General features: G+C 45.1%; 1 protein-coding gene across 4 annotated transcripts in view; it reads right to left on the reverse strand.

Annotated features, from left to right (window-relative positions):
• Positions 1-26,285, reverse strand: part of RAD50 (RAD50 double strand break repair protein) — a 202,183-nt gene that overhangs the window by 25,710 nt on the left and 150,188 nt on the right. For all 4 annotated transcript variants that reach the window (XM_073569696.1, XM_073569486.1, XM_073569566.1 and 1 more), the window contains 2 exons: positions 25,191-25,318; positions 23,987-24,211 (listed from right to left, as the gene is read on the reverse strand). In XM_073569696.1, coding sequence (XP_073425797.1) covers positions 23,987-24,211; positions 25,191-25,318 — 353 coding nt within the window. The remainder of the gene's footprint in view (positions 1-23,986; positions 24,212-25,190; positions 25,319-26,285) is intronic.

A 26,285-nucleotide genomic window follows, 5' to 3' on the forward strand; every position in this document is an offset into this window, starting at 1 on the left:
TTGTTGTTCATTAGAAAGTGCAATTAAACTTTTTTTTTCTCTTTTTGGTGCTTTTTTCCCATTCAATTTTAATATCTAACATATAGCTACGTTAGAAAGCAGAGCTGCTGCTAACATTAATTTGCAAAACATGTAATGTATGTATTGTTTCGTAAAGCCTTTATGGTAGAATCACACAATGAGCCTTGAAGGCTGAAGTTTTTGTGCAGTTTTTGCTGCTGATATTACGCGCCAAATACTCTGCAACATGCAAACTATTTGTAATGAGACTTTCCTAATTTAATTAACATGAGATAATTGAAGACCACAATGGTGCACAGAGATGCAAGGAACTAAAGGGGGTTTTACACTAAGCGATATCGCTAGCAATATCGCTAAAACGTCACTGGTTTTTTGACGTTATAGCGATATTGCTAGAAATATCGCTATGTGTGATACTTACCAGCGACCGGCTCCCCCGCTGCTCATCGCTGATCGCGCGAGAATGTCCGGCTCCATTTCTCGTCGGGCGCTTCCTGCTGAGAGTCCCTGCTGTGACGTCCAGCGACGCGTGGAGGCGGGAGGACGCAGGATCGCTCTGTGTGAAAGGTGAGTATCGTGCGCTACGTCGCTGCTGCATCGCTGTGAGATCTTTCTGTATGAAAGCTCACTAGCGATCATTTAGCGATGCACCAGCGATCCTGATCGGGTCGGATCGCTGGTTGGATCGCTGGTGCATCGCTAAATGTAAAAGGGCCTTAAGGCCTCATTCAGATGTCTGTATATCACAGTTCACGAAGCTATTTACAAATGGAGAGACAGAAAAGATATTTATCATTATACGAAATGCCTCAGTGAGTTTTGCATTCTCATAAAATAAGGTAATTTAAGTCAAATTATAAGATCTCATAATTCAGCATATTCCTTTGACTGAACAATGGAAACATCAGCAGTTTCATTATCAGACTCAAAAAGTCGTCTTTAAATTGCTGTACATTGAAAAAAAAATGGTTATAAATGGAAGAAAAGCCAGAACTTCAAAGAAAAAATAACATTGTTTCTTCCAGACCCATTTGCACCCATCATATCCTAGTCTATTGACTTTTGTCTCACGGCTCCAAATTACCCATTTACAATCTTCTACTGTCCACTTTTCGTACTTTTTTGCAAACTCGAGCTAACGCTTCTTATGATGATATTCCAAACTTGTGCAACATGTATCTCACAGTGCTTGAATGGACATCTGTGATCTCACTATTAAGAAGCATACAGGCCACCTCCATTGTCGTAGTTTGTCACGCCCGAACTGATAGACCTTGGGATTTCGAATGCATGGACAGACTTTATTGCACATTCTTCCAACTGTCATGGCACTCACATGATGCAGTTTGGCAAATTGGATAAGACCCTATTGCGCTTTTTCCCAGAGACTCGACGATTTGAACCAGTGTCCTTTTGCTTGGGAATCTATCTAAGAACATAATTAGCTATTACGAAATGTGAGAACAAGTTGCATTTTGTAGCACACAGGAAATAAAAGATTTTTCCACCACCAGGAGCAAAACAGTATGTCTAAACTCTGTTGTTAGGTGTCCCGGGACCAGGAATTCCTTCCCTATCCCTAACGCTATGGGGCACCCTAGCTCACCCTACTCCCCAAATTACTTCTGATGGTGAAGATGCCAGAGTCACTTACCTTGCCTTAGCTCCTGAATTCGCCCTCAGTCCGTACCCTTCCCCCATCCAGGGAAGAGGGGAGTAGTAGCATACCGCAGTACACCGAACCAGACTAACAAGGTAGTATGAACAGGGGTAATACCAAACATACAAATATATTCACACATTGTAACAGAGAAATGCAGTGGAGGAAGGGGTTAAACCAAATTAGGAGAAAAGGGAATTATCACACACTTAAAACCTAGGAACACTCACAGATAGATCCACCAAACGCCATTCTCCAATAATAACCACCAACAGCCTCCAGCCATGCAGCAAAAGCTACCTCTGACAATGAGTGCTAGCCAGGGCCCAAATTATATAGTGGATGGGAGTGGCTAACTGTGAACAGCTGAGAGCCTAAATGCAGGAAAGCTTACAGGAGCGCTCGACAGAGAAGATTAACCCCTGCACTGCCAAAGGAAATTTACACCGTTTAATAAGAAGGTGAAGTGCTTCTAATCAGTGCAAGAGTAAGAGAAATCAGACGCTGCGGTCATCTGGCTCCTCACTGTCGCGGTAGATCCGTGATACAGTAGCAATGCACTGACATGACAAGAATCTGTATAACTAATCATGTGCTAAATAATTGCAAGTCAAAGTCATGTATAAGATAGCCAAGATGATTGTCTATAAAATGATGCTAGTGTTACACTCATAGCAATAGTAAATGGTGAGCTATGTAACCTGAAAGTAAAAACATTGTTATCCTTTTGCTTGTCAGTGTACATTTTTCACACCTTTCCCACAAATCACAGTCCAATCACGGACTAGTTCTGTGGGTCTCCTGGCCCATTGTGTAAACATTGCAGATTTTTTTACCACTTGTAAATTGACATGTGGTACAGATTTTGAAAAACGCAGCATAGCAGTTGTGTTAGGGAACTCTCTTTATGGATTAAACAATACACTTACACCATGGCACGGGTTTCAGGAGCTTGTGGCATGGCAAGTATTTTGTGTCCCCTAAAATCACATTTAGACAAACTGGAGCAAGCATTCCATTCCAAGGAACTCATTTTACAATCATCAAACTTTGTAAAGAGGCCACCAATTTCTCAATGAAAATTCATAAAAGGCACTTGTGCAGGGGGAGCTTGTGCAGATCTTATCGAAGTGACATATTTTTCAAATTGCCAGGTCAGGAAACCATAGTAGCAGTTGGACAGGGCAGGAGACCGGTAAGCCATGCAAGACATTTCCAAAAAACTTGTGCTCAGTTCATTTGTACTGCAAAATGTATTCATCGTATGTCAGGGATGTCAAACTCAAATCACAGTGGGCCAAAATTAAAAACTTGGACAAAGTCGCGGGCTATCCTTGATATTTATTAAAACAATGTCTACAATTGAGGACATTCTTCCTTATCAACAAATATTAGTACTGTATGTCATATGTTGTTAAGGGGTTAAAGTTGTTGTCTAGTCTAAAAGGATAAATCTGCAGTCATTCTGTGACTGCAGACTTGTAAATCCTCCCAGTGCATACACGTAGTGACATGAGGATTCTCCGGTGTCAACGCTGGGAACAGCGGTCACGTGACTGCAAGTATGCATTATGCAAACTCCGGGCCGGAAACTGACTAGACTGATTTTAGCATGCTTAATGTTAGTATATTGAACGAGGCCGGAAAAAGTCTAGTCAGGTTGTGACCATGAGTTTGCATATCACATTCCTGCGATCACGTGACCGCTGTTCCCGATGCTGACAGCGGAGATTCCTCACAGCAAGCAGTGTGCGCTGGGAGGTTTTACAAATCTGCAGCCACATGGAGTGATGCAAACTTGTCATTTTAAACCAGACAACTCCTTTAATGAATATCAAGATGACTCAAGCACTGCAGTGTAGCTGAAATGGTGCCTCCCAGGTAGGACACCAGGGAAATGCCATTACCCCTTCAAGCCTCTTCTACTTCCATCACATTTATCTTTCAAACTTCTTTAACCCCTTCACCCCCAAGGGTGGTTTGCACGTTCATGACCGGGCCAATTTTTACAATTCTGACCACTGTACCTTTATGAGGTCATAACTCTCGAACGCTTCCATGGATCCCGGTGATTCTGACATTGTTTTCTCGTGACATATTGTACTTCATGTTAGTGGTAAAATTTCATTCAAATAACTTGCGTTTATTTGTGAGAAAAACGGAAATTTGGCGAAAATTTTGAAAATTTCGCAATTTTCCAACTTTGAATTTTTATGCCCTTAAATCACAGAGATACGGCACACAAAAAACTTGATAACTAACATTTCCCACATGTTTACTTTACATCAGCACAATTTTGGAACCAAAATTTTTTTTTGTTAGGAAGTTATAAGGGTTAAAAGTTGACCAGCGATTTCTCATTTTTACAATACCATTTTATTTTTAGGACCACATCACATTTGAAGCCACTTTGAGGGGTCTATATGATAGAAAATACCCAAAAGTGACACCATTCTAAAAACTGCACCCCTTAAGGTGCTCAAAACCACATTCAAGAAGTTTATTAACCCTTTAGGTGCGTCACAGGAATTTTTTTGAATATTTAAAAAAAAATGAACATCTAACTTTTTTTCATAAAAAAAATACTTCAATTTTTTTTATTTTACCAAGGGTAACAGGAGAAATTGAACTGCAAAAGTTATTGTGCAATTTGTCCTGAGTACGCAGATACCTGATATGTGGGGGGGAACGACTGTTTCGGCGCATGGCAGAGCTCAGAATGGAAGGAGCGCCGTTTGACTTTTTCAATGCAAAATTGGCTGGAATTCAGATCGGACGCCATGTCACGTTTGGAGAGTCCCTGATGTACCTAAACAGTGGAAACCCCCTACAAGTGACGCCATTTTGGAAACTAGACCCCCCAAGGAACTTATCTAGATATGTGGTGAGAACTTTGAACCCACAAGGGCTTTACAGAAGTTTATAATGTACAGCGGTACAATTAAAAAATCATATTTTTTCCACAAAAATGATCTTTTCACCCCAATTTTTATTTTCCCAAGGGTAACAGGACCCTAAAAGTTATTGTGCAATTTGTCCTGAGTACGCTGATACCCCACATGTGGGGGTAAACCACTATTTGGGCGCATGGCAGAGCTCGGAAGGGAAGCAGCGCCATTTGACGTTTTTGGCTGGAATTGAGATCGGACACCATGTCGCGTTTGGAAAACCCCTGATGTACCAAAACAGTGGAAACCCCCCACAAATGACACCATTTTGGAAACTAGACCCCCTAAGGAACTTATCTAGATGTGTGGTGAGAACTTTGAACCCCCATGGGCTTCACAGAAGTTTATAACATAAAGCCATACAATTAAAAAATCATATTTTTTCAACAAAAATGATCTTTTCACCCTCAATTCTTATTTTTCCAAGGGTAACAGGACCCTAAAAGTTATTGTGCAATTTGTCCTGAGTACGCTGATACCCCACATGTGGGGGTAAACCACTATTTGGGCGCATGGCAGAGCTCGGAAGGGAAGCAGCGCCATTTGACGTTTTTGGCTGGAATTGAGATCGGACACCATGTCGCGTTTGGAAAACCCCTGATGTACCAAAACAGTGGAAACCCCCCACAAATGACACCATTTTGGAAACTAGACACCCTAAGGAACTTATCTAGATGTGTGGTGAGCACTTTGACCCCCCCAGTGCTTCACAGAAGTTTACAACGCCCGGGCGTGAAAATAAAAAATTCGTATTTTTTCCACAAACATGATCTTTTAGTCACCATTTTTTTATTTTCCCAAGGGTACCAGGAGAAATTGGACCCCAAAAGTTGTTTTCCAATTTGTCCTGAGTACGCTGCTACCCCATATGTGGGAGAAAACTACTGTATGGGCACACGTCAGGGCTCGGAAGGGAAGTAGTGACGTTTTGGAATGCAGACTTTGATGGAATGGTCTGCGGGTGTCATGTTGCCTTTGGAGAGCCCCTAATGTACCTAAACAGTGGAAACCCCCCACAAATGACACCATTTTGTAAACTAGACCCCCCAAGGAACTTATCTAGATGTGTGGTGAGCACTTTGACCCCCCCAGTGCTTCACAGAAGTTTACAACGCCCGGGCGTGAAAATAAAAAATTCGTATTTTTTCCACAAACATGATCTTTTAGTCACCATTTTTTTTATTTTCCCAAGGGTACCAGGAGAAATTGGACCCCAAAAGTTGTTTTCCAATTTGTCCTGAGTACGCTGCTACCCCATATGTGGGAGAAAACTACTGTATGGGCACACGTCAGGGCTCGGAAGGGAAGTAGTGACGTTTTGGAATGCAGACTTTGATGGAATGGTCTGCGGGTGTCATGTTGCCTTTGGAGAGCCCCTAATGTACCTAAACAGTGGAAACCCCCCACAAATGACACCATTTTGTAAACTAGACCCCCCAAGGAACTTATCTAGATGTGTGGTGAGCACTTTGACCCCCCCAGTGCTTCACAGAAGTTTACAACGCCCGGGCGTGAAAATAAAAAATTCGTATTTTTTCCACAAACATGATCTTTTAGTCACCATTTTTTTTATTTTCCCAAGGGTACCAGGAGAAATTGGACCCCAAAAGTTGTTGTCCAATTTGTCCTGAGTACGCTGACACCCCATATGTGGGAGAAAACTACTGTATGGACACACGTCGGGGCTCGGAAGGGAAGCAGTGACGTTTTGGAACGCAGACTTTGATGGAATGGTCTGCGGGTGTCATGTGCGTTTGGAGAGCCCCTGATGTACCTAAACTATTGAAACTCCCCACAAGTGACCCCATTTTGGACACTAGACCCCCCACGGAACTTATCTAGATGTGTGGTGAGCACTTTGAACCCCCAAGTGCTTCACAGAAGTTTATAACACTCGGACGTGAAAATAAAAAAATCATTTTTTTTCCACAAAAATGATATTTTTGCCCCCAATTTTTTATTTTCCTAAGGGTAACAGGAGAAATTGGACCCCAAAAATTGTTTTGCAATTTGTCCTGAGTAGGCTGATACCCTACATGAGGGGGTAAAACACTGTTTGGGCGCATAGCAGAGCTTGGAAGGGAAGGAGCACCATTTGACTTTTTCAACTCAGAATTGGCTGGAATTGAGATCAGACGCCATGTTGCATTTGGAGAGCCCCTGATGTGCCCAAACAGTGGAAACCCCCAATTCTAACTCCAACCCGAACCCCAACACGCCCCTAACCCTAGCCCTAACCCTAGCCCTAACCCTAGCCCTAACCCTAGCCCTAACCCTAGCCCTAACCCTAACCCTACCCCAACACACCCCTAGCCCTAACCCTAGCCCTAACCCTAATGGAAAAATGGAAATAAATACATTTTTTTTATTTTATTATTTTTCCCTAACTAAAGGGGTGATAACGGGGGGTTTGATTTACTATTTATGGCGGTTTTTATGTTTGGCGGCTGTCGCACGCTAAAAGATGCTTTTTATTGTAAAAATAGTTTTTGCATCACCACATATTGAGAGCTATAATTTTTCCGTATTTTGACCCACCGAGTCATGTGAGGTCTTATTTTTTGCGGGACGAGTTGACGTTTTTATTGGTACCATTTTCGGGCACGTGAAATTTTTTGATCGCTTTTTATTCCGATTTTTGGGACGCAGAATGAACAAAAACCAGCGTTTCATGAATTTCTTTTGGGGGGGGTGCGTTTACACCGTTCCGCGTGCGGTAAAATTGATAAAGCGGTTTTATTCTTCGGGTCAGTACGGTTACAGCGATACCTCATTTAGGTCGTTTTTTTATGTTTTTGTCGGTTTTATGTAATGAAAACTATTTTATATAAAAAATAATTATTTTTGCATCGCTTTATTCTGCGAGTTATAACTTTTTTATTTTTTTGCTGATGATGCTGTGTGGCGGCTTGTTTTTTGCGGGACAAGATGACGTTTTCAGCGGTACCATGGATATTTATATGCGTCTTTTTGATCTCGCGTTATTGCACTTTTTGTTTGGCGGTATGATAATAAATCATTATTTTTTGCTTCGTTTTTTATTTTTGTTTTTTAAGGGGTTCGCTAAAGGGGTTAACTAATGGGACAGTTTTATAGGGCAGGTCGTTACGGACGCGGCGATACCTAATATGTGTACTTTTATTGTTTTTTTTTTTTATTATTTTAAAAAAATGAATTTATTGGGGAATATTTTTTTTTTTTTTTACTAATTTATTTGGCGATTTTTTTAAATTTATTTTTACACTTTTTTTTAATTTTTTTTAACTTTATTACATAGTCCCAGGTGGGACATCACTGTCCTGTGACAGATCGCTGATCTGTCACATCACAGATCACTGTGACAGATCAGCAATCTGTCACAGGCAGTGCACAAGGCTTCCTCATGCCTGCGCTTTGCAGGCACTGAGGAAGCCAGCTTCCCCAGGCCCCCGAAGGCCCCCGTCGCCATCTTGGATTCGGGGGCCTGGAGGATAGGAGCCCCCCGCAGCAGCGCTGCACATTGCGCTGCCGTGGGGGGCTCAGGGAAGCACGGAGGGAGCCCCCTCCCTGCCGATGCTTCCCTTTAACTCCCGGTACACCGCGATCGCGTTTGATCGCGGTGTGCAAGGGGTTAATGTGTCGGGGGCGGTCCGTGACCGCCCCTGACACATTGTGCCGGGTGTCAGCTGTGATAATCAGCTGACACCCGGCCGCGATCAGCGGCGCTCACCACGTGGGCGCCGCTGATCGCGGTAGACGTACTATCCCGTCCCCGGTCATACGGGCCCGGGTACCGTGGACGGGATAGTACGTCTCATGTCAGGAAGGGGTTAACATTCTGACTCTTACTGAAATCTGGATCCAGCAGTTGGACACTACCGCAGCTGCTGCTCTCTCATGTGGTGGCCTGCATTTTTCTCATACCCCAGACCAGACAGCAGACAAGGGGGAGGTGTTTCGCTGCTCCTTTCAACAAAATGTACTTTTCAGCTCATACTCCCCAGTACCCTCACTTATCTTCCCTTCATATGAAGTCCACACTGTCAGACTTTTCCGGACCTTCTCCCTGTGAATGGCGGTTCTGTATCACCCTCTGGGCCCCTCCAGACAGTTCGTCGATCACTTTGCCACCTGGCTTCCACACTTTCTATCCTGTGACACTCCCCACTCTCATCAAGAGTGATTTTAACATCCCTATTGATGATCATATCTCCACATCTATCGCTCATCTTTTATCTCTAACCTCTCTTGGCCTTTCAAAGCTTACCAACACTCCCATACATGAAGACAGGAATACTCTGAATCTGATCTTCTCCAGGATCTGCTTAGTATATGACTTTACTAACGCCCCTCTCCCGCTCTCTGACCAGAACCTTCTTTCATTCTCTGTCAAGAACTGTCACCGGCTCATGACACCCCAACTTATAGGAATATACGTCCCATTAATACCCAGAAACTTATGAAGAATCTGCAGTAATCATTAGCCACAATCTCCTCCTTCTCATGTATGGACTCTGCTATAAAACATTACAATGAAACACTGAAAAGTGCCCTGGAAGAAGCTGCACTTCCTACATATAGAACAACTCAACACAGATGGCGGCAACCCTGTCGCATGATGCAAAAACATATTTTCCATCAGTTCTCAGGTGCGCTGAACGTCTGTGGAGAAAATCCAATCTAGCAAAGGATTTCATCCATTATAAGTTTATGCTGAAAACATACAACTCTGCCCTTCACTTCTCCAAACATGCTTACGTCAACATCTCGCCTGGAGTACTGCATTTGTCAACTAATCAGTCTCCCTCTTACTAAACTCTTCTCTCTCCAATCCATCCTGAATGCAGCAGCTGGGATCATAATCCTCTCCAACAATAGATGCCTCAACCCTATGCCAGCCATTGCACTGGTTGCCCAACCGCTATAGAGTCAAATATAAACTTATCACTCTCACCCACAAAGCTACACACAGTTCTGCACCACCCTATATTTCATGAAAAAAATATATAGAGACAGCTCATCTCACCCATGTCAGAGGTCCAACACACAGAAACCGGCAGTGCTGCAGGGAAACATGAGATATGGGAGGAAAAAGGATTGGAATGAGAGATAATATATATATCCTCTCAGTATGAAATGGTGAAAAACCAGCCCCATTGCAGCTCTCCGTTTCTGTAAATAAAAATGTCATGATCCAGGCCAAGATTTGCTTCTGGTTATTCTCTCCCCGGTCTGGTCATGCGAGGGCTAACTGTTTCTGCCTCGTTTTCGGATCTGTGTTGCTATTTCAGTTCGCTGCTGCCGGTACGCAGCGTCAGTTATAGTTCCTGCCCCCAGCTTTGAGCAGCTGACCCCGTTTCACCATGGTTTGTCCTCTGCCCGTTTACTCCTGCTTCCCCGCTTGTCTTAGTGTTTGCTCCCCGTGCTTCGACTTCTTGGTATGTGACCTGGCTTGCCCTCTGACCTGTCTGACTCTCTTACGTCTCTGATATCTTTGCTACCGGCTGGTCCTGACTTCTCTGGCTTGTACTTGACCATGTGTATTGTGTTTCCCTCTGGTACTGCATTTCCTGACTGTTGCTGACCCGGCTCGTCTGACCAGTCTCACCACCTAGTGGCTCCTGTGTTGCCGCACTGTGGTGCTACACTGTGTAGCCTCTCCTCCATCACCAGCTCCCCCTGGTGGAGGTTGTGCTATACTGCACTGCAATATCATTACAAAAAAAAAAAAAAAAGTTAAAAATATTCTTTCTAATCCCATTAGATTTTCAGCAAAAAAGCCACTGCATTGGGAAATTAACTATCTCCTAGCTTCTATGTAAATTAAACCTTTATCCAAAAAATACCTGGCTACACACAAAAGGCTTCTACAGATGTGGACATAATATCTGCACATTTTGCAGACCTACTGAAAATACAACTAAACCTAGTGCATAAAGAATTTCATAAAACTGTTAACTCATCATATATAGGATATCTCATTACATGTAAAATACGTGACATACAGTATGTTGGTTGTACAGATAACTCTTTGAAAACGTGCATCAGAAGGCATTTGTCTAATGGCGCAATAAATTAACTACGAAATGCTCAGCGGCTGCTAAATATTTATCCATAGAGCACAATGGAGACACTTCTTGCATGATTATAGGGATAGAATAGGTTAAAAAACTCTATAGAGGAGGTGATCACCAAAGAAAATTATTAAATCATGAATAAAGGTGCATCTATGAGTTAAATACGAGGTCTCTTTTCGAATGAATATAAAATATGATCTGATTTATCATTACTAATTATTTCTATATGAATTGTTTAATTGTTCTTATAACAATCTGTGTGCATTTTAAAATGATTTGTGTGTGTTCTTAAATCTTTCTGGGATTGGAGATGTTTTTGCTGCGTGCCCACACATGCAAAAACGCATACATTAAGCATCCCATTCTTATAATGCATTCTGCAATTTTTGTGCACATGATGCGTTTTTTTCCTGCACAAAAAACGCAATGTGGAAAAAAACGCAGCATGTTCATTAATTTTGCAGAAAAAAAAAAAAAAAACGGTTTTCCAACTATATTCAATGAGAATGTGGATGCTCTGGAAAAAAACGTGCAAAATACGCGACAAAAACGCGAAAAATAAAAATGCGGAATTCCTGGGATGAAATCAGGTTTTGATCAGGAAATTTCTGCATACGTAGGCACATAGCCTTAACCATGTGTCCTGCCAGGATATGACATAAAAAGCCAAGGAACACGTTTCAGTATGCAATGATTAAGGAATCCTTTCCAAAACGAGCTTGCCTGTAAACGTTTCCTCCTTCTCTAGTGGCATTATTTTTCTCGTCTCTTATGACTTATTTTAATTGTATGCTATTAAACATTAATTTTTAAATAAGTTCTGAATGCTTTAATACCTTTATTTTTTCTCGCCCTACATTTAATCCCTCATCTCTACCACCCTACCTGTGCCCTCAATTCCACTAATGGCCTAAGACTAACATTCAAAGACTTCTCGCGTGCTGCGCCAATTCTCTGGAATGCACTACCTAGGACAATTTGATTAATCTCCAATACCAACAGTTTTAAGCATTCCATAAAACCACACTTCTTTACACTGGCCCATCGCCTCACCTCACTTATTTTCTTCCAAATCTAGTCCCTTTTAGCATCTGTTTACACACCCTCAATGTACTTAACCCCTTTGCGACATGTGCCCTACTAGTACAGCGCATGTCGCTTCTCTCCCTTTCATGTGGGCTGTTTTGAAGAGTTGGTAGGTGTCCGGAACAGCCGCAGGTGGAATCGCGATCCACCCACGGCCATTAACCCGCTAAATACTGCTGTCAAACGCAACAGCGGCATTTAATGTGCGCTTCTGGCCATCGGGCCGGAAATTTGCCCACCAGTGACCCCCGTCACGTGATCGAGGGTCATTGGTGGATTGGCATCATAACTGGAGGTCCCCTGGAGATCTCTATGGTTGTCACTGCCGGCTTGCTGTGAACGCCGCCAGTGGTCGGAGCTCATAGCAAGTGAGTAATTCTGCTACATAGAGGCGATCTGAGCATTACCTATATGTAGCAGAGCCGATTGGGCTATGGAAGCTTCTAGTCTCCCATGGAGACTATTGAAGCATGTCAAAAGTAAAAAAAAAAAAAAAAGTTTTTAAAAATATTAAAAAATATAAAAAGTTCAAATCTCCCCTCTTTTGCCCCATTCAAAAGAAAAACATAAAGCTTTTGTCCAGGACCTTTTTTGTAGTTACTTTGGGACTAACAACTAACAGACAGGTAAATGCTAAGTACGTACCTGTTCGGTCCAGTGCCTATGTACACAGCAGCAACGGTTCAGCTCTGGACTGGCAGCAGCCATCAATAAGTCAAACACTTTCTGACTTTATCCTTATCATTCAGAAGGGGGCAGAAGGCGCAGTGACATCATATGCTCCCCACGCCTAACAGCCTTTCAGTTAGCTGAATGAGAATCAGCTGGCTGATGCATGGACGGATCCTCTGCATGGCTGAGGCGGTCATTTCAAAGGGAGAGGGAAAAGTCCATGCTTGGGGAAGAAGAGGCGTAAAGTGGACAGATATAGATGCCAGTAGTGCTAACACTAGGGGGCACCATACCAACAAAGCTACTGTCACGCTCGCGCCTTGGCTGAATGGCGCGAGCCGGGGGGGTTGTGGCCCCACTGTGCCACAAACCAGACTACCCTGGAAGGGGCGTAACTACGGCAGCTACCTTGGTCTTCACTGGAGCCTCTGATGGTGAGGTCAGGCTTGTGCGGCAGGTAGCTGCCGGGTGCCACTCCAGCGTGGTGTCTGGCTGTGGCTGCTGATCCCACTCGGGAACAGGACACCTGGACAGGTGCGAGTGACAAGCAGGCTAGACAGGCAGGCAGGTAGACACGACAGGCACGGCTGAGACACAGGACAGGCGGGCACGGCTTGGAGACACAGGACAGGCGGGCACGGCTTGGAGACACAGGACAGGCGGGCACGGCCTGGAGACACAGGACAGGCGGGCACGGCCTGGAGACACAGGACAGGCGGGCACGGCCTGGAGACACAGGACAGGCGGGCACGGCTTGGAGACACAGGACAGGCGGGCACAGCTTGGAGACACAGGACAGGCGGACACGTCTTGGAGACACAGGACAGGCGGGCACAGCTTGGAGACACAGGACAGGCGGGCACGGCTTGGAGACACAGGACAGGCGGGCACGGCTTGGAGACACAGAACAGATTGGCGTGGTATGAGAAGGAGCAGGTAGGGACCTGTTCACACAGCAGATGTAGGCAGGAGGGAGTGGTGTAGGCTGGAACAGGATCTGGACCTGTTCACACAGGAGGTGCAGGTATGGATATAGGCAGGAAGGAGTGGAATATGAAGGAACAGGTTTGGACCTGTTCACACAGGAGGTGCAGGTAGGCAGAGCCGCAGGAGTGCGGAGCAGGCAGAGCCGCAGGAGTGCGGAGCAGGCAGAGCCGCAGGAGAGCGGAGCAGGCAGAGCCGCAGGAGAGCGGAGCAGGCAGAGCCGCAGGAGAGCGGAGCAGGCAGAGCCGCAGGAGAGCGGTGCAGACAGAGCGGCTAGAGTGCAGATGCACAGATAAAGCTGCGAGGGTGCAGATGCACAGATAAAGCTGCGAGGACACAAGGAAAGACACGGCAGAGAAGGGACCACAAACAAGGAGACTGACAGACAGACAGAGGTAAGACTGAGTTCAGACAGAGACACAGGGACAAAGACACAAGGACCAGGATATTCTGCCTCCTGGCAGGCGGACAGAGTACAGACAAGGAACTGGGAACAAGACTCAAGGGCCAGGATATTCAGCCTCCTGGCAGGCGGACAAGGTACAAAGCGAGACAGAGTATTCCTACAGAGAAGGAGATACACAGAACAGGGCCTGGCTTTCTCAGCAGCAAGATACTAACTGAGATTAGACATTGCACAGGCAATGTTTCAGTGGGAGTGGCGAAACTAAATAGTCAAGGGCTCCAGGTGATTGGTCAGGGACAGATTACACAGGTGCCCCCTGACTGCATAAGAACCAGAGAGTTCAGGCGCCGCCCCCCTATACACAGTCTGGAAACATGGAGAGCAGAGGCACAGAGCTGGCAACAGACAGAAATCACAGCATGGCTTGAAGCAGAAAGTAAGTTGGTGTGCGGGGGATGGGAGGCCATGCAGTGATGCCAGCAAGGTTGTTACAGCTACATAGCTGAATGGGATATCATTTTAGTAGGTTTAATTTGCAAAAGTATTTATTTACCTGTGTGATGGAAATATATGTATTTCATCTAGATCTCACTTGCATGCTATATAGTCATGTACTCATATATACTCATATGGACACATAGATATACATTCACAGCTTTCTTGTACTTTGTAATCAGTTGCTGAAGATGACCTAACCCCATGAGCCCGTCTGGAGAACCAACATGGTCCCGTGATAACATTGTCTCATTGTCTTGTGATATATCTACCAGACATGGGAAATAAGGAAGTTGGACCAGATGCACCAGCCGATATCGGAGTTTTGCTGACATTGCAGAACAATGGGGCCGTAAATTATATTGCTAGAATCAGCTTTTAGGTAAACTCTTCCATATATGTTCATGCATTCAAACCAACCAATTAGATAAGAAGTTCAGCCTTATGTTAATGGGATAACCACCCTTTTCTACATGCATATATAAATATATATGTACAATAAAGCTTCAGAGCATTGAAAGAATCGACCGCTGTCTCTGTAGTTCTTTTCTTTCTTCCTTGAGCGCTCAAAGACTCTGTCTAATTAGGACAGGCCGCAGCACACACAGGGATATATCTATCCAATCAAATTTCCATATCATCTGGCGTCCAACGTGGGGCAGTGGACGAAACGCACGGGGACCCTGCTGACCGGAGAGGACGGAGGTGCCGACTAAGGCCTTGGCTCATGGGGACGGAGATTTGCGCAACTCCATAAGTAAGAAAATCTGGTTATCTTACCTGAATGTCCCCTGTGCCCAGTCCGGGTCTGTACCTCTAGGCGGTCAGGTGTGGTCACCTATCCCAGGTAGTGTAAAAGTCCATTCCCTTATCCAAACCCTCGGATAAGCCAAGGTGTCTGCTGTGGTCCTGTATGTGTCTAGATCCGGGAGAGAGCTGGTGGAACGGTGATTGGATTGTGCATGTGGTTGCTGGGAAACCGATAGCAGGGGAGTTGAATCTCTCAGATAAGTTCTCACAAATACACCTGTACACAGGTAGGACAGGTGAAGCCTACCCAGGGACAGGTTGTGGGGTCTTAGAGAGTTATCACTAGGCGAGTCTCTTATCAAGCTATCATAAATACACCCGTGCATCGGAAGGGACAGGAGCACCCAGATCGCCCGACACGTGGTGGTGTTTAGCTTGGGGGAGATGTCGCAAGCCAAATTACTTGACAGGTTGCCACCAATACACCTGTACATAGGGAGGACAGGAGAGGCCTACCCAGGTACCAGGTGGTGGCAATTTTGTGGGAGTTATCACTGATTCCTGTTACCGGCGGGCCATGCGGGACGTCCGGTACAGGGTGTTAACATTCCCGGGTGACCGAGCGCAGTACATCCAGTGTCATTGGCAGTTATCAGTTACCAGAGCTGCTTGTGCTACGTGTCACTAAAGAGGGCCTTGATTTCTCCCCGTACATCTATATGTGCATCAACCTGTGAATTCACTGCTGTTTTCCATGAAATTCTGAAGCAGAAAATTTTTTTTTCTTTTCTTTTACACTTCCTCTTTTGCCCATAGGGTGCGTCCCTGATATTTTTCATATTGTCACATTTTTGTTCTGTACTCTGCGTTTCCCCCGTTTTATCTTGCATGTGGTGGAAGTCTTTTACTGTAGTGTGAGAATTTTTGGGAAAGCTGGGTTTTTGAGACATATACCATTATGCCATTGTGGTATTGTATATACCATTGTCTCAGTTTGCTCTTTTGTTTCCATTGTTCTCAGAAGATTTTACTGAGAGACGCAGGCAGAGAAAAGGGGAAGTGTGTGTGTCCTGCATTTGTGCACGGACTTTTTATTGTTGGAAGTTGTACTGAATTTTGGAGTGTTTTTTCCAAGATTTTACCAACTTCTTCATTATTCTTTTTGTTTTCTTTTTTCTCCATTTTCTGAGTTTTTATTAGTTTTTCATTTTCTTTTGAAGTTTTTTAATAAATATTTTGGTTTTGCTTTTTTTCCTTCCTTTTTAAGCAAGTTTAAAAAAGGGTTGTGAAGTTTTTTAATTTTTAATCACTTTTTTTTTTAAGTTTTTGGAATAGACATAGTAAGTGTTAGGGTATGTGCACACGCTGCGGATTGGGGTGCGGATTTGACCGCGCGGATTTTGTAAAATCCGCAGGTAAATCTGCAGGTCAAAAGACCTGCGGTTTTACCCTGCGGTTTTTCATCTCCACAATGGAGGAGATGGCAAACCGCAGCGGAATCCGCAGAAATAATTGACATGTCAATTCTTTCTGCGGTTTCAAAACCGCAGGAAAACCGCGTGGAAATATCAGCACCGTATGCACTGTGTTTTTTTATTCCAATAGGGAATAATGATACTGTACACCGCAACAAAAACTGCTGCGGACACGCAGCGACCAAATCCGCTGTGGAACCGCAGCAGAATCCGCAGCGTGTGCACACACCCTTGTTCAGAAAGTTAAGTATGTGGATTTCCAAGGGCTGCTTCTGAAGCTGCGGCATGGCATAATGTATTGAAAAGAAAAAGGGAAGTTAGTTGAGCTGAATTGCCATCTGCATTTTATAAAGTGACAGCGGATTTTACAGCATAGAAGGTACTGAGAGTTAATATGAACAGGAAAGGATTATTTTTACGTGTACAAGAGAGGAAAAAGTGTTTTCAGAGGAAATTCTAATCTGTGCCATCTGTGAGGCACCCCGCTTTCCCCCACCCCGGGAGAAGGCACCACAAGTCCAAGCATGCTCTCCTTGACTGCAGAAAAGGGGAAGGAGTCCGCTCCCCCTCCTCTCTCCCCACTCTCTCTCTTCCCTACTCCATCCATCTCCACTCCCACCTCCCCTCCCTCTCCACCCCCACCTATCTCTCCCTCCTCCTCTTCTGTCTCCTTCCTCCTCTCCTCCCCCATCTCTCTTTCCTCTTCCTCATCTTTTCAATCTGTCCTCCACCCCTCCCTGCTCCTCACCCCCTCTCTCTCTGTTCATTGTCACCAGCTGGGCCAGTGCCAAATCCAGACAATGAGGTGTCCCTATCTCCACAGGGCACCCTCTCTAAAGAGCCAGCTATGATACCGGGAGAAGAAAGTGAAACACTCCCTACACATAACACCACAGGTGCACCCCCCCGATACAACAGCTAGCAGAAGGGAGGTGTGGGCCACCAGTGTCTGCAGCTGCTAGGTCTGAGAATGAGGAACCTATGTGCCAGACAGAGCTGCAGTCTCGGGGGGGAGTACCCACACACAAAAAGGCAAACACACAATGGCACAGTTCCTCCTCTGATGAATATGAAGAGGGGACATCATACATGCTGCCCAGTACTGGGGGGGGGGGGAACCCACAGACACCAAGTAGGCAGGGGCAGATAGAGCCAGAACTCTTAGGCTGTGTGCACACGCTGCGGAATCCGCTGCGGATTAATCCGCACGGATTTTGCAAAAACCGCAGATAATCCGCAGGTCAAAAGACCTGCGGATTATCTGCGGTTTGGTCCTGCGGATTCACTATCTCCACAATGGTGGAGATAGGAACCCGCAGCGGTTTCCGCAGAAAGAATTGACATGCAATTCTTTCTGCGGATTCAAAACCGCAGCAAATCCACGCGGATTTTTCCGCAGCGTCGGCACAGCGGTTTTTTTTCCCCATTCATTTGAATGGTACTGTACACCGCAGCTAAAGCTGCTGCGGGTCCGCAGCGGCCAAAACCGCTGCGGAAACGCAGCGGAATCCGCAGCGTGTGCACGTACCCTTACACTATGTGCCCTTCACCCCAAGTTAGGTGTTCAGTATTCTGAAAAATCTGCCAGACCCAGATATGGACCCCATGCCATTTTACCGAAGAATGCAGCAGAGCCAGCAAACATATGCTGCAACCTGGATTGATCTCTGGTCCATAATGGAAATAAAAGCAGGTGAAACACTCTGGCCAATCATGAAGGAAAACTTCAAGCTTCCATCAGAATTAGATGTGCACTCCTGGGAGTCAGGATCAAAGCTAATTGAGCATCTCAGAGAGTGGGCCAAAGCCAGACAAGCACTCAACCTACATAACATGAGCCAGGCCGAGACAGAGTCTGTAGACGTGTTTCATGGCAGAGTGATGCAAGTATTCCAAGTTTTAGGCTTCACTATTCATGATCAGATACACAGACAAATGTTGGCACAGGCCTTTGTGCATGGACTAAAGGTACTGTCACACTTAGCGATGTACCAGCGATCCCGACCAGCGATATGACGCGGTCAGGATCGCTGGTACATCGCTAAGTGGTCGCTAGTGAGCTGCCACACAGGCAGATCTCACCAGCGACATCGCTGGGGACGGGGGTCGCTACTTACCTGTCAGACACGGCGATCCTGCGTCCTCCCGCCCGCCTCCACGCGTCGCTCGTCGTCACAGCAGGAAGTGCCGCAGGAAGCTGACGACGAGAAACAGTCCTGAACGTTGTCGCGCGATCAGCGATAACCAGCAGGGGAGCCGGTAGTAGGTAAGTATCAGACACAGAGATATCGCTAGCAATATCGCTATAACGTCACTAGTTATAGCGATATTGCTAGCGATATCTCTTAGTGTGACTGGCCCTTAAGAGAACCAATCAAGAAACTGCTGATAGTGGCCAGGCCTGAGTACAGGTCAATAGCAGTAGCTGCCCTGCTCACAGTAGCCAGAAGAATTGAGTCCCACCCAGGAGTGCGGAGGACAGCCCCTCTTATGGTTGCCACTGATGTGGAAGAGCAACCACCCTGCAGGGACAGGAGACGTGTCAGGTGTTACAACTGTGGCAACCTTGGCCATTTCCGGAACCAGTGCACAGCACCCCGGCAGCCCAGGGCATCACGCAGAGGAATTGGCCAAGAAAGAAACACAGAAAACAGTGAAGGATATAGGACAGAGGCAAGCCAGGTCCGCAAGACGTCACGCCCCTGACATGTGAAACCCCATCAGCGGACCCGATACCTCAAATTACTGGGGGTTGTCATATCTTTCCTTGTGGACACTGGTGCAGTCACAAGTGTGATGAGGCATGTGGAACTCCCCGACCCCACCAGCCTATCAGAGCACTCTGTGTCTTGTGTGGGGATTGAAGGTCAAGACAGACATTCCCAGCTTACAAGCCCCTGAACGTGTGGACACAGCCAGGACACTCCATCCTGTTCCAGTTTATGGTGGAGACCTGCCCACCCAACATAATGAGAACAGATCTACTGCAGGAGCTGAAGGTGGCCAAAGTGTTCCATGAAGATGTGACCATGACATCTTCTCCACTCCAGACCCAAAAAGAATCAATCATGCTGGTGGCCCTACAAGAGCCTCAATCAACCGGTGCAAGCCTACCCAAGGAGGTGCTGGACATTGTACCCGGAAGCCTATGGTCCAAGGGAGACTTCAAGTTGCGCCAGTGCGGGTGTCACTCAAGTTTGGAACGCCGTACCCTCACAAGGCCCAGCATCCCCTGCCCATCACCCAGAGTCAAACTGTCTCTGACCAACTGGAGGTCTGAGTGGAATCGCTGTTCAACAAACCGGCCTAAGAACTTTGGCATGGGCCAGGAAATTCTCAACTCAAAGGGACCATACCCGCTTCGTGAAATGGCTGCACTGCTTCCGGCTCCAGCGTCAGAGGATCATCTTGGACAAGATTTTGAAGGTGCTCCCTGAAGTTTATCCAGGCCCTGGACCAGAAGACAGCCACTCAGCTCCTCAAACTGGTTAACAAATGCTGAACTGAGATCAAATTGGGGGAAAGGAACGGCTGCTGGCTGGTAAAGAAGACGTCCCAGCAAAAAGACCCCCTGTGATCAGAGCAGGGGTTACCACAATGACTGTCTTGGTGGAGAGCAAGAAAGCTCAGCTAGACGCCATCTCTCATGAAGAGGACCCCAGTAAAAGGCTTGTTTTCCTGCCGGCTCTGTGCCAGAAGATGGGAGTCCCTCACGGCATTGTGAAGAGCAAGGCCAGACTGGGCCACCTCATCCATGGGTATCATCATGCAGTCCCAGCTTTTCACCGATCAAGGGGAAAACTGTGAAAGGAGAACCAGCCAGGTTCAGAATGGTGCATGACCTGAGGGCTGTGAACAAAGCAACCTTGTTTGAAACCCCAGTTGTGCCAGATCTGCACACTCTGCTGTCAAACATGCCAGCCACAGCAACAGTGCTGACGGTGATGGATCTGTCCAATGCTTCTTTCAATGTTCCCCCTTCACCTGGACGATCAGCTCCTGAAAATGCACAAGGGGGGTGCAGAACACATGGACAGTGGTGCCCAAGAGGGCTTAGAACAGCATTTCACAGCTCACTGCATTGTCCTCCATCCTCGTCAACTGGATTGCAGAACATGCAGAAGTCATCGACATCGCTACCTGCACAGCCCTTTCCTTGTCTCCTCTACTCTACCTGGCGGAGCAGCAACGTAAGTTCTGGAAAAACAGAGTCCAGTGGCGTCAAAAGCAAGTTACGTTTCTGAAGACACCGTATTGTCCGCCAGGCAAAACGCTTGACAGATGACCGGAAGACCGCTGAGGAGAAGATGGCTCCCTCAACAACTCCGAAGATGCAGGCCTTCCTTGGTCTAGTCTCGTACTGCAGAACTTGGATCCCTGGTGCTCCAGTCTTAATGCAGCCTCTGTACAATTACATCAACGCATTGCAGCCTTCATCTCGTACAGGAAACTGACAGACTCCATAGTCTCGGTGCCAGCTCCAGGCCTCCCTGACTAAGAGAAGCCATTCTGTCTTTACCGAATGGAAAAAAGAAGGTCATGCTACTGGCGTCTTAAAACAGACCCACAGAGGAAAAACAAAGGCCTCTAGACTAACTCTCGGCCGACCTGGACTCAGTCGCAAGGGTGGGAGGCCCTCTTGCATGAAAACAATATTTGCAGCACACGCCCTCCTGACAAGGCTGCTGATGTCATTCTTGGACAACCACTGGAGATCCGCTCTCCACCACTCTTCAGTGCTCTCAGCCATTGCCTGACTCTACTCCCACTCCCAAGGGGGGGATGCGGATACGGACTCGTCAGAGAAAAAAATCTGCAAGATACCGTAGATGGCTCCAGTTTTGCAGATGATGAAGGAAGGCTCCACACGGGATGTGCAGTGCCCAGCAATCAAGACATCCTATGGTCCAGAAGTTTGTCAGCCCAAGAAGTGGAACTGATAGCGCTGATGAAGGCCTGCCAGATTGCGAAGGACAAAACTGCAAACGTCTATACCGATTCCAGGTACTCGCATGGCATAGCACACGACTTCGGACCCATCTGGGCTGCAAGAGACTTCATCACAGCAAGCGGGTCAACCGTGAAGCATCATGGAGCCATCAGGGACCTGCTGAACGCTCTTCAACTACTAAAAGTGGTTGCAGGGTTAAAGGTCAAGGCACACGGAAAACTGAACACAGTAGAGACACGGGGTATCAACATGGCAGACGTGGCAGCCAAAGGAGCAGCCAGAGGAAGACAATATGGAAAAATGGGAGAGGTCCTAGAGCCGGACGGCTACTACATGACGACTGAAGACGAGAAAGCCTGACAAAAAATGACTCCTGGGACCGGTACAAGAAGTAGCAGGACCAGACTCCAAAGGAGGAGAAGGAAAGCTGGATGCTGAAGGGAAAAGCACTGGACTCCAAAACCCTGTCTACCTCAAACGTCTACCTCAAGACAGACCCAGTCTACCTCAAAGTATGTACCCTATGGTGGTTCAATGGGCACATGGCCCCGCACAGAATTGAAGACACAGATGAATGACCTGATTGGACTAGACTCCCACCTTAACAGCCAAATTTCCAGCAGCTGTCTGGCCTCCGACAAATGCAACATCGAACAAGTGGGAAAAGTTCCCCCACATCATCTGGCCTGAAGATTTCCCAGTAAGGAACCAGTAAGACTACTGCAAAGAAGCTACTCTCAAAAATAGTGTGCAGATATGGGGGTTCCAGAATTGATAGCAAGTGATCAGGGACCCACATTCACAGCAAACCTGACACAAAAGATCTGATCAGCAATAGAGTCAGACTTAGGCCTACACACTTCTCACCATCGACTAAGTGGGACACGTAAGAGCAGCATGCTAAAAAATTGCCCAAGAGACAGACAAACCATGGCATTAGACACGCCCATAGGCTCAGAAAGAGTTGTCACCAATATGAAATTTTATTTGGGTCTAAACCCAGGTTAGGGGTATTCTTCCCTCAGCAGTTGACTATGCAATGTGATACTTTGTCTGCTTGTGTAATTGATTTTACCAAGAATTTTGCTAATGTCCATTCTCAAGTTTTTTTCTTCATTGCCAGGTTCAGATTTGGTGCCTGGTATGCACTCCCTGAAGTCAGGAAACTGAGTGTTGGTGGGAAAAGTTCGTAAGGAGAACACTTGATCCCAGATTTGATGGCCCTTCTCCAAGTGCTGACACCACCAACCTGGAGGAAAAACCCCCACCTGGATCCACGCATCGGATTGTAGGAAAGCCCTCATACCAGAAGATAGACCTGAGCTGGAATGATGCTGTGGATGCCCTACCTGACTGAATAAATTACCTACCTGATAGAGAATACACACCACTGACTGCATAGACTGCTAACTAAGAGACTTTGATTATAATATAATAAACCCCTGTTAGGGACAGATCTCCTGACTGCCCGTTTGCGGAAGTCTGTAAGGAGGGGGGCGTATGCGCTAGGCATGCGTCAACCCACTGGCAGCATAAAAGAGTTGCAGCGCTTTGGGACAGGAGCAGGATTTTAGGGCAAGTGATATCTAAGGGGGGATTGTGATGGAAATATATGTATTTCATCTAGATCTCACTTGCATGCTATATAGTCATGTACTCATATGTACTCATATGGACACATAGGTATACATTCACAGCTATCTTGAACTTTGTAATTAGTTGCTGAAGATGACCTAACCCCATGAGCCCGTCTGGAGAACCAACATGGTCCAGTGATAACATTGTATCGTTGTCTTGTGATATATTTACCAGACATGGGAAATGAGGACGTTGGACCAGATGCACCAGCCGATATCGGAGTTTTGCTGACATTGCAGAACAATGGGGCAGTAAATTATATTGCTAGAATCAGCTTTTTGGTAAACTCTTCCATATATGTTCATGCATTCAAACCAACCAATTAGATAAGAAGTTCAGCCTTATGTTAATGGGATAACCACCCTTTTCTACATGCATCTACAAATAAATGTCTGTACAATAAAGCTTCAGAGCATTGAAAGAATCGACCGCTGTCTCTTTGTACAGTTCTTTTCTTTCTTCCTTGAGCGCTCAAAGACTCTGTCTAATTAGGACAGGCCGCAGCACACACAGGGATATATCTATCCAATCAAGTTTCCATATCACCTGATGTTTGCAGCATTACTTATATGTTATATGGTGACACAAGATAACTTAACACTGCTGGAGCCACCGAATGATATCAAATTAGTTGTTGAATTACACTTTTCTGTGACATGATATCTCACTACTGTGTTACTAGGTTAAGGTAACCATTGCAAGATCCATATGTATGTAACTGATATGAACATAGTGCAACATTTACGATGATCTGTAAAATGATGTTTACTGCAGTCACAATAATCTGCTCAAACTGTTTTGGCATAATTACGGCATAACTATTACAAATGGTACAATTACTTACTGGTCCAAAGTCTTGTAATAAATATCTAAGTCCTTATTGGCCAGCTCTGTAGTCCTCATTACAATCATCATCTCTCTATGCTTTTCTTCAGCGTCTTTATACTGAGGTTCACGCAGTTCCTTCTTAAAACGTATTATTTCATCCTCGTATCCCTTCTGCCGACCAAGGGCCAGACTATGACTTGTTTTCAATGTTTCAATTTTTCCTTCCAACGCCTCATGCTCACTAAAACAAAAATTAAAAAGGGTTTTCTACCATTGTTCTATCACCTAGTTTCAAATGGTAAACTTGAAAATAAACTACAAGCTTTCTTCAATAGTTACAACCTTCTTAAAACATATAATGTCTAATATCATTTATGATAGGTATACCACTACTTTTTCCATTTGGTCCCAATTAGTAATTTGGCAACTGCAAACAAATGTAAGGAGATATATTTAATTTCTCAGGGAATAGAGTCACATCTAGACAAAGGAGGGAGACTTGTGGGGACATTCAAATCTCATTATTCCCCAATTCATTTATTAAGTTATAGATTTCTTTCCATAGTGGTATTTTGTATTTGCTTTTTAAGTCTTTATCCTTATGTTAAAATGAGCTTGTTTACATGGTATTTTAGATGTAACAAATTAGCAGAAATAAAATAAATTGGTTGAGAGTTAAATGGCCACACACAGCTATGCTGATGTATTCGACGACTCCTCATCCATCCCTTGTGCTAATTCTATTTACATCAATATTAAAAAATGTTGACTGAACTATTAAATATATAGTTTACTAAAAAGGTCAAGAAACTAAAAATTAACAGTGAAATACTTACCTGTGATCAGTGATGAGCGAGCGTGCTCAGATAAGGTGTTATCCAAGCACGCTCGTGTCTTAACTGAGTATTTTCGGTGTGCTCAAAAAAAACGGTCAAGTTGATGCGGCTGCAAGACAACCACAACACATGCAGGGATTGCCTAACAAACAGGCAATCCCCATATGTGTTGTGGCTGTTGAACAGCCGCGAGACATGCAGTTGTGGCGACTAGAGCATATTTTTTGGCCACGCCAAAATACTAGATTAGGACACGAGTGTGCTCGGATTACACCTTATGCGAACATGCTCGCTCATTACTACCTGTGATACGTCAAACAGTCTTCTACAAAATATAGTTACAATAGTGGTTAAGTAATAAATAAAACACCAAACCATACTTACTTTCTAAGTTGCATAACATTCATCTGTCCCATCTCTCTTAATAGTCTGTTTCTTTCCTCGTCAACCTTCTTAAGCTCTTCTTTTCTTTTTCTAAGAGTTAGGTTGTCTTGGAGACATCTTTCCTGAATCTAAGTACAGGAAAGTAGGCTGAAAGTTAACTTTCATTGTCTCATTGATTACCACTTTTTCTGGAATCATGACTCAATCTAAAAAATTTTAAGCTCAATTCATATAAAAAAAATACTATTTGCTGTTTGCTAGAGATCATGCGTGTAAGTGTAATAGTAGTAATTAGAGTTGAGCGACTTTGGTCGGATCGGGTTTCGTGAAACCCGAATGAAACAAAATAAGTTTCAGATGAAACTTGTCCGACTAGAGCAAAACAAAGTCGGAGTTTCGTCCGACTTTTATTTCCCATTGACTTGCATTGGGGTCGGGTTTCGGACGAAACTCCGACTTTGTTTTGCTCTAGTCGGACGAGTTTCATCTGAAACTTATTTTGTTTCATTCGGGTTTCACGAAACCCGATCCGACCAAAGTCGCTCAACTCTAGTAGTAATACATTCACCAGTTACTATCTTTAGAAGTTTTTCGCAGCACTCCGGTGTCACTTGACAGCAATTGAGACCTGTCAAATCTCATAGTGTCTTCTGAATGGAATGGAGGTCGCTTATTTTAATTTTCTCATTGCACATCTAAGAGACAGGAACAAGCCTAGAGAGCCTCATAGACATACATTGAGCCAGTGACCTCTGCTCCACACAGTGAGTCAGCAGGTTACAAACGCCGAGCGATGCTGAAACCTGGAAAAGACAGAGACCAGTTACTACCATCATTACATTTACATGCCTTACCAAACAAATATTAAAATTCACCAGAGTGAAACTTTAAAGTTAAATAATCCTATGTACTAAAGGGTAATTCTCAGTACAAAGGTGCTAACATTTTTTAATATACAGTACATTGTGCTAAGATGAGGTCTCTGCCAGCAGCAACTGTACAGAATAAAGGGTAGCAGGACACTGTAGGTTTGTCCTTTTGCTTACAAAGGCAGACTTTTAACACAATGTACCGCGGGTGAAATAAGTATTGAAG

This window comes from Dendrobates tinctorius, unplaced genomic scaffold (assembly GCF_039654945.1).
Source record: "Dendrobates tinctorius isolate UK_male_01 unplaced genomic scaffold, ASM3965494v1 ptg000001l, whole genome shotgun sequence".
Taxonomy (NCBI): domain Eukaryota; kingdom Metazoa; phylum Chordata; class Amphibia; order Anura; family Dendrobatidae; genus Dendrobates; species Dendrobates tinctorius.